At 41.8% G+C, this 10,000-nt stretch overlaps 1 protein-coding gene across 1 annotated transcript in view; it reads left to right on the top strand.

Moving 5' to 3' along the window:
• Window positions 1–10,000, top strand: part of LOC134449105 (sodium- and chloride-dependent transporter XTRP3-like) — a 41,799-nt gene that overhangs the window by 10,351 nt on the left and 21,448 nt on the right. Inside the window, exon 2 of the mRNA XM_063198903.1 lies at window positions 1,358–1,575. Coding sequence (XP_063054973.1) covers window positions 1,449–1,575 — 127 coding nt within the window. The 5' untranslated portion in view covers window positions 1,358–1,448. The remainder of the gene's footprint in view (window positions 1–1,357; window positions 1,576–10,000) is intronic.

The raw sequence follows: 10,000 nt of genomic DNA, 5'->3' as shown, positions 1-10,000 counted from the left end.
GACAGCCAGCATTAGGAAAGTTACTCACTTGTGTGCGGAAAGTTACTGACTTATAAAGTGAAAGACATTGATAACAAATCATTCACTGTGCCCATCCCACTATACAGTATGGCCGAGTCATCTTCCTGTATGCTGACTCATAAGTTGCACAGCTGCCCTTATAATTACGCATTTTTTCACAAAACTCAATTACTTAATTATTTAATTACTTAATTCAATTAATTGAATTAGTATTTTTTCACTTAACTCATGGTTGAACTCATGAGCTATAAGGGAAGGCAATGTTGTTATTACCACCCAAAAACAATGTTATGTTACATTAAGTCACAAACATCAGGAAAACCATCATCATCCATTCATACAGGCCTCTAAAGTTATTATTTGTAGCCTATGTGTGAGGGGGACGCGTCCAATCACCGAGCTACATGTAATACTTATCTCAGTTGGTCCAACCAGTGGAGAAAGAAAACTGAAAACAGAAAGAAAACAGAAAACCGTATTGGGCCCTTTCAACGCCTGGAATAACAGGCCAGCCAAGCTCCCCATTCCCCATTTGTATAGTTCGCCTTGGACCCCAAATACATCCACCACAAAGTCCAACCTCCATCTCTGTGTGCTATTACTGAATGGTCTAGAAACTTGAGAGAAAGACTCAAAAGAGATCGAGAGGGGAGGCACCTATAAGTGTCATCTACAGTAGCCTTCTATGTATCTTCCATTTGGATATAGTCCAATCACAACACAACACAACTCTTATCGAGACAAATGTTAAGAGCCTTTGGATGTGTTGATAACAATATGGTCTTGGAAGCTATCTGAAAATATAACCATATCTTATAGATACACTGCTTTGTTGACTTGGTTATGCAATAGAATGTGTCTTTCATCCTAGGCTTCTCTGGAAACGTAAGGCATGCATCTGCAAGCTCTCTTCTGTTGCTAAGTAGCCTACACAAATTAGGCTACACCCTAAATTCTAGTGAAGTTAAATCCAGTAGGTTTGTTTTTTGTTTCCTCAACAGGACCTAATTTTGAACACATGACAGACATTTTGTTACTGCCTTAACTGTCATAAAAAGAGGGGGGTTGACAAACACACTATCTCCACATGACATTGCCAAACAGCCGTTGAAAGACAGTGCAATTAAATATTCACCTCAAATTGCGCAAGTGGGACCAATTAACCAGCATGTCCCTCCCCTCTCGCGCGGCAGGCGAGGATGTCCTTACAAGAAACGCTCCCTCTACATTTATAGCTGCGCGCAAAAACGGAGGTGGGACTAATCGACTCTTGACACTTCTCTTTAAACACAGAAATTCAGGAATCCGTGTGTCGTTTTTTGTCCATTTCCCACAGGGCTGGCTATCCAAGAAAATAAAGTGCTATACAAGTCCGCCGCTCCTTCAGTTGTTCCTTCACGTCGACACAGCGCTGACAGACAAGAGAGATGGAGAAGGGCGACGCGAGACCCTCGTGGGATAACCCCATGCAGTTTGTGCTGGCGTGCGTGTCTTACGCCGTGGGACTCGGCAACGTCTGGAGATTCCCCTATCTGTGCCAGATGCACGGCGGAGGTATGATAACTTTTAACCGTACGCTTTGTCCTGTGTTGTGTCTATACAAAACCCACATCATTTAGCCTATACACTACCCTGCCACATGTCCTCCCTGAGCTGACGGGGACCTTTGCAACAGGTGGAATCCCGCTATGATAAGAGAGTAATGATAACATGGCCCGTGCGCGAGGGTCCGGATAGCGCATGTGTTCCCATGACTAAGTAGGCTATTTACACTGAAACTTGCAGACATTATAGCCTAGTAGGCTCAAACATCAACTAGTCATGGCATTACTGATTTGTGGGTTTAATTGTGATATTTAAGCCCCAAAATTAATCGAATTGAATACTGCATTCATCTTATCCCAATGTAATTATCCATTGATCTGATGAGGCCCATAGCGGTCCATGTAGGCTATATAGTGAGTATGTAGCAGGCAGTAGAGCACTGCTAAAATGGTAGGTTATTCCAAAATACATGAGAAGGAATTAATTTTTAATCCATATTGTGTCACACATTCATTTATTCATTCATCTCAGCACTCAAGATCAATGCCTGTATTCTTTATACAGAATTGCTCAAAAGGTATGAATAGTTGATGGGATACTATGTAGCCTAAGTAATATGAATGTTTTATTTATTTCTGGGAACAGCCCTGAAGATGACTCTTGTCTTCGCAAACTTTGGTTGAGGTGTCATCTGTACCGAGTCCATAGCCAAAGTTAAGCCTGGTTGTAATGGTCGGCCCATCGGTCTGTTGCTGTTGCTTAATCAAGTTTAAGGAGTTTTAATGTATAGGCCTTCTATTCACCCCTAGTTGCTCTCTCTCTCTCTCTCTCTCTCTCTCTCTCTCTCTCTCTCTCTCTCTCTCTCTCTGCCTGTTTATGTAACTGGTTAATGTCAAAAAGATTTCCATGACATTACATCCAATTTACAGATATCTTTACATGCCATCTGAAAATGTTTGGATCCTATGACTATGCTCATAAATCAGGGCAATACATGACGCCAGTACAAGTTCAAACACTTATGAAAGCCCTGACTGGAAATGTGTGTGTGTGTGTGTGTGTGTGTGTGTGTGTGTGTGTGTGTGTGTGTGTGTGTGTGTGTGTGTGTGTGTGTGTGTGTGTGTGTGAGTGAGTGAGTGAGTGAGTGAGTGAGTGAGTGTGTGTGTGTGTGTGTGTGTGTGTGTGTGTGTGTGTGTGTGTGTGTGTGTGTGTGTGTGTGTGTGTGTGTGTGGGACTGAGGAAGCGTATTAACTAAGCAACATCTTGATTTTGACAAAACATCTGTACACTGACAGTGCGGTATTCATAAGTCTAAATGCTGATCTTGCCTGTGGTGCAGTATGGTGTTTAGTGGGGTGAATAAGATTAGAATCCTTTTGCTGTTAACTATACTGAGGCAAATGATGCGTCAGTTGTCAGAGCTTCAGGTGCCCCAGCTTAACCTTGAGCTGAGGAAAATAATGTCATATTTAAATAACGTCAAGTTAAAGGTGCACTGTGTTAAAAAATGTACCGGTATGTTATATTTTTTAGAAGTTTATCTCCAGAATTCATGCTGCCCATTCACAAATGTTACCTTTGCCATGGATACTTACCACCACCATTACATGCTAAGTATTCATTATGACTGGGAAAATTGCAGTTTCATACATGAAAAGGGGGATCTTCTCCATGATCCGGCATTTTGAATTTACAGAAATAGACATGTTTAGCTTCAAAACATAATGTTTCTTTAGTCAAGCTAGTAAATGTTTATTATTTAGTAAATATTCATGAAAAGGTCAAATTTGGCAAAAGACTACCGTTTCAATGAGCAGCATATCTGCAATACTTTCCCTGGCCACCCTGCTATACAGTGCACCTGTACGTATCTCTTAAACATTTAAGACTACATCCTGCAGCTCTATTACTGTAAAGCACATACTGTATGTGAGGTCCTGCTAATATCTTATTTCAACCCTTAAAACAATGAGCCAGGTAGTGAGATTATCTATTTTTATCAAAGAGATAGACACGCCTAGGGCTTAGGAGCTATGCATGAACGCAGTCCTCTGTCTAAGACCAGAGGTTAATAAATAAACATACTTCATGTCAGTGTTTCAGAGCACCTAGTCAAATGTGCCGTCGGGCTACTTTTTGGTATTATATACAAAAAAAACCTTATTTCAGACAGAAGTTATTGGATTTTATTCAAATGTATCATGCAAATTCATTGATTTGTTACTGTGCATGTTGCGACAGGCCTAGTAGCAGTGAGACTGGAAGAGCTAAGTCTTTAACATGTACAGTAAGAGCATACATACTGTATGTTAGAACAGGATAGTTTTTTCCCACCGACAGCCCAAGATGTATGTAATCCCACATGCCAGACTTGTTTTCCGATTCTTCTGTGAGTAATCTGTGATTAAACGGATTAAAGTGAAAAGTGATTTGTGCACAAAAACACCTTCTCACACAACGCACGCACGCACGCACGCACGCACGCACGCACGCACGCACGCACGCACGCACGCACGCACACACACACACACACACACACTCACACGCACACAGACACACACACACACACACACACACACACACACACACACACACACACACACACACACACACACACGCACACAGTATTACAACTCTGCATCCCTGCCAGATTCCAGTCTGTGTATAATCTGCTAATTTCTTCCATCAGCTTTAATTGGGAATGCACAGTGAATGGAGAGACCAAGGGTGGGGGAGGGAGGAGATGAGGGGGACTGTAGAGTAGAGTAGAGTAGAGTAGAGTAGAGTAGAGTAGAGTAGAGTAGAGTAGAGTAGAGTAGAGTAGTAGAGTAGAGTACTTTTATTAATCCCAAGGGAAATTAAGGTGTCTGACATCTTATATAAATACGTAGGGTAGAGTAGAGTAGATTAGATTAGATTAGAGTAGAGTAGAGTAGAGTAGTGTAGAGTAGAGTAGAGTAGAGTAGAGTAGTGTGGAGTAGAGTACAGTGGAGTAAAGTAGAGTAGAGTAGACTAAGGACAACTTGACATTGTTCAGTTTACTGGGATTTTGAGCCCACCCATCCCAAATTGACAATGCCAGCCTCCAAGTTCTCAAGTTGAGTAATTTCATCACACTTTTGTAGGATTTGATAAAAAGCTTAATTGAGATGTTGAGTTGATATTGTAAACAAATTGTAGTAGATGCCTAGAAAAGATAAAGTCAAGTAATCTACTGTAAAAAATGAAAGTTGGCATCAGGGGAAAATGGTGGACGCTTACATTCTAAAATAAATTAAGCGCCCCTGCGAAACTCTCCAGGTAGAGCTGTTGCCGCCGATTTCCATAGCTTAGTTAACACCTATTTAGTAAAACCTTGCAAAGTTAGTTGACTTAACTTAGTAAAAGCAGTACTCCAAAACAGATATAAGTTGAAACGTTGTCCAGTAAGTTGCTTTGAAAATTTGAGTTGAAGCCCACTTTTATTTTTTACAGTGTAGAGTAGAGTTGTGTTCAGTGGTGTAGAGTAAAGTAGAGTCGAGTCCATTAGTGTGGAGTAGAGTATAGTAAAATATAGTAGAATAGAGTCCAGTAGATTAGAGCAGAGTAGAATACAGTAGAGTTCAGTAGTGTAGAGTGTACTTTATTGGCCCCAGGGGGGAATTTGTGTTAGTCTTAAACAGTCGCTGCAACACATGCAACAGACAGTATTGACAACACACGGAAGACATAAAAAACTATAGGCCTACTATGCTAAAGACTATAGCCTACTGTTCACCTGCCTCAGAGATCACCACACTGCTTTACTGGCAGTGATGCTATTCTGTGTGTACAAGCTAACCCCATTGAATTCTCACTATTCTTCTCTTCTCTTCTCTTCTCTTCTCTTCTCTTCTCTTCTCTTCTCTTCTCTTCTCTTCTCTTCTCTTCTCTTCTCTTCTCTTCTCTTCTCTCCACCACCCTCTCCTCTCCTCCCCTCTCCTCGCCATTCTTCCTCTCCTCTGTTTCTCTTCCTCATTTCTATCCTTACTCACTGGCCTCTCCTTCCTTCCACCCTCCTCTTCTTATATTCTTTCTCTCCATCCCTCCTCATATCCCTCCTTCTCTCCCGGTCCCTGTTTAAAATATATTTTTGGTCTTTTACGATTTTATTGATGATAGGATAGTGTGAGAGGTGGAGAGAGACGGGTAAGGGTCGGCAAATGATCGGAAATTGAACCCGGGTCGGCCGCATGGTAGACGAGTGCCCTACCGCTACCGGTTGGCCACGGCAGGGCCCGCTCCTGTCCTTGTCACCGCCTCCCCCTGGCCCTCCCCCTCTGATTCAGCATCTGTACTCTCTAATGATCTTCACCACCAGCTGTGTCTCTGGCTACTGTACTGCTGTGCTAACTGTGCTGGGGCCTTCTGCAGCACCATGGGTCACTGACCATGTCTTCTCAGTCAGCTAGTCCAGACAGACAACAAGGAAATTGGGACGCACACACTTATGCACTCCTTGCACTCACACACACACACCATACAGTACAGGCACGCAGGGGCAAAGACAGCATTGGCCGGGCCCAGGACAAAAGTCATCTGAAAGGGCCCCACAGTCCAATAGATGCAATGAAATGAGGACCCAATTTCCCTGCACGCATGCACGCACACACACACTCTCACACACACACGCACGCGCGCACACACACACACACACATTCTCTCTCTCTGTCACGTGCCCATGGTGAAAGGGAAAGGGGAGGGCATTGTGTAGTTGTTTCCAGTTACCAGTGTTTCAGTGACACTACAGAGGTCATGGCTAACTGTTAACCCTTTCGTTACTATAATGTGTTGTGTTGTGGCTGCTGTCGTTGTTGTGGTTTAAGGACAGATGGTGGTGAAATGGCTGGACTGGGGGAGAAATATGACCCGTGCACTTTTGGCTTAAAGGGGTCCCTCATAATTAGCAGCGCAGAACTCACCAAAAAAAAACTTTTGAGAAATGTAAAAAAAAAAAGATTCATTTATTTTGTTAACATTTCTGAAAACAGGGGCTCACGAGGGTGCGGGGCCCACCGGGAAGTTCCCGGCTATGCTATGCATCCAGCCTCGTTCAGTGACATGGGGCGTCATGAGTAACTGTTAACCCTTGCCAGGCTGTTTTTTGCTCTGGGTTGAATTTCTCAAAACCAAAGTTGATTACTACAGGTACATTAGCTACCAGGGGTGGACTGGCAGTATGGCATACCGGGCATTTTCCCGGTGGGCCGACCCCCCTCGAGGGCCGATGCCCCTCTTTTAAAAAAAAAAATTAAAAAATGTTTACAAAAGAGACCGGCGGCCCACAATGTCATGCTAACGGCCCTCGGCCAGGGCGGTTGTAAGGGGTGGCAGGGGGTGGCATTTGCCAGAAATATGATATGCCAGCCCAGGAGCTCCATCAGATATAATAGACTCAAGCCCCGAAAAAAACGCGTAATAGCGAACGAAATCGCTAATAGCGGTTCAACAAAACATCGTTTTCCCCACACACACTCTTTGATGCATGTTTGTATAGACATCATGGCTGTGAACTGGCACATGTGGGGTACCATTCGAAAGCTTACATTCTCCTCTTTCCAGTGGTTTGCATGATATTCAGTTGCCATGTACATTACGACAACACTAACACATAGAAGCAGATGTGTGCTTTTATAGGCCTATCCTGAGGAAGACAAAGTCTCAGAGACAATGCACTGTATTTCATTCTTTTGGTTTTCCTTTTCCAAATTGAATGTGTACCAATGAAGATTTGTAAGTATATGCCTATGCTCTATAGTCCATGTGATAAATATATAGATTTGTTATGATAGGCTAAATGGAGATTAATGGTAAACTTTATGGTTAATTCCATTTTATATTCCTCCTGTACATTCTGCTCATTTTTAAGGCCAAAATATTCACAGGCATGTGCTAATTGCTGTCTTTGTGGTGGAATGGTGCTGTCTGTGATTCTGTAGAGTAGCCAGTGAGTAGCCACTAAGCATATTATTGTTACTACCAATAAATATTTCAAGAACACACCTCTGTGGTTGGGCTGGTGGGGTTGTCATTCAAGTGTAAAGAAATCCTGAACACTGTCCATTCCACCAACAAACTTTAATACAACATTTCTGTGATCTGAACTTCTTCAGAAAAAGTTTGTTGTAGGAATGGACAGTGTGCAGGATTTCTTTACACCTGAATACCAATAAATATACATTTGAATATTAAGTTTAAGTATTGTATTATTTGTAGTTAATAATTTATCCCTCTGTTCTTGTCTTGTCAAGCCAGACTGTTGAGGCAGAAGTTAAATATTTTTGCCTCCCAGACTGTACATTGCAAACCTTTTTAAACCACTATCTGAAGCAAGACACTCCAAACCCAATAGTGAAGGTCTACAGTATGTGCCTAACATTAGAATAAGTATGTGCCCCCTCTCTTTGTGTGTGTCCAAGGAGCTGACTTGACTGAAGGGTGCAGATAAGGGCAGTTCATCCCCATCTGTTAGGGGCTCTCTTCTCTCAACTTCCAGGTTTTCTGCCAGCTTACATGACCAATTCATAGATTCATTTTACATAAACAATTGAACGTGAGATCACTGCACGTATAGTGGAGTTTTTTGGTACCTGAAAGAGAGGGATTTTTCCGTTAGAAGACATTAGTTACGTCAATTTAATGGCGGCGCTCCGCTAATTATCGGTATGTGGGGCCGGTCTGAGGCAAAAAATGCCCGGGCCATTTTGTTGTCCCAGTCCAGCCCTGTCAGCTACTTTGTTATTTTCAATGCATTTTCCCCTTGGCAACTACCGAAGTTGCTAACAGGCTAACAACTTCTCTTTTGAGAAACTCACCCCTGTATGGTAGGCATGAGCTACTACAATATATTGTATGGTTTACATTGTTAGGTGTGAGATTTCATAAGTGTAAGGATACCCACTAAAAACAATCACTGAAAATGTAACCCACTGCAGAACAGAAACCCTACTGTTTGTTACTGTAAAAAAAACACAGAACATTAACAGAAACATCACACAAGCATTTCCACTTCAGTTGTACACCAATCTAGTTGTAAAGCTGAATACTGCTGTATACTGTATAGTGTATACTGCTGCAATCTAGTTGTAAAGCTATAGGCGTATACTCTAAATGAGGACAGGGTTCGTGTATCCTAGTGGTTCTCAGCCTTTTTTTGAATATACGCCCCCTGGACGTCATCATAAGCTTCCCAACATCCCTTTAACCCATTAAGACACAGCGTTATAAATTTGCTGTCGCCAGAATGGCAATGACCAAGTCGTAGTATGTCATAGTATTTACTTTTCAATGACTATTACAGCGTGCCACTGGAGATACGCCGTGCATTAAGGGGCTACCTTCATCATAAGCTTGCTAACGCCCCCCTAGAATTAAGAAGTAAAATGGACTAATGCCTCCCAACGCACCGCTATGCCCTCTCTGCTGTATCCTTCTCAACAACCCCCCCACGTTGAGCCCCCGTTGAGAAACACTAGTGTAGCCTCACGATGCATTATTCCACCAGTTGAATACTGTCTTCGTCATTGTAATGGTGAGATGTCAAAGGTAAAAGTAGGCTAAAAGTGAAAAAAAGAAAACACATTTTCTTTCCAACATAGATAACTTATCTGTGTAGACCTGTGTACTTGTCTTACGATCAGCAGCCTCAGCGCTGGTTGGGTCAAACTTGTGGTGGGTTCTTGTTAGGTTTTTACAACACAGTCTATCTACCTCATCAGGAGAATAGAGTAAAGGGTGTAACAGGCATGTAAATATTGTGTGCTAGTGTTGTACTTACATCCTAAATTTACTTTTACTTCTGTACCTCTGCTAGCTATATTACCATAGCACTACAACAACATTATACAGAGCGGAGCATTTTGTAATACATCATGACTTGGTGTGCCTAACATTTTCACATTTCAGTGTTAATATTTACAAAATATTTAGCAGATTCAACTTTGAAAATGTTACACTGACAAAATAGTTAAAATAACACTTTTTTTGAACGGGACCAAATGTTATCTGAAAAGGATTATATAATTTCAACTCTTTAAGAGAGTTAAAGTAGAACTAGTATTTTTGCTATGTGGCACCAAGACAGACACCACTGTTAGATTACTGTTGTTTGAGGGAATGAAGAAAAGTTTAACTGCCTGTGCGCACTCTAACAGCCAAATGGCTGGCTGTGGGTGCACTGGGCACCGCTCTGTAAAAATGTAGTGTAATGTAGTTTAATGTGTAATGTGAAAAATGTAGTGTTAATTCCAACCCTTCAGGAGTTCAATGGTTTAACTTCTCTCAGAGTGTATTTGAAGAGTTTATTTGCAAAACGGTGTATCTCCATTTTGTAGAAAGTTGGGAAATTGACATTTTTGTATTGGGCATTCCATTGCATTCCATTGCAAAATGTATTTCATAAAGGTTGAAAATATAA

This window comes from Engraulis encrasicolus, chromosome 5 (genome assembly GCF_034702125.1).
Source record: "Engraulis encrasicolus isolate BLACKSEA-1 chromosome 5, IST_EnEncr_1.0, whole genome shotgun sequence".
Classification (NCBI taxonomy): domain Eukaryota; kingdom Metazoa; phylum Chordata; class Actinopteri; order Clupeiformes; family Engraulidae; genus Engraulis; species Engraulis encrasicolus.
This window is presented reverse-complemented; position numbering and strand designations above follow the sequence as displayed.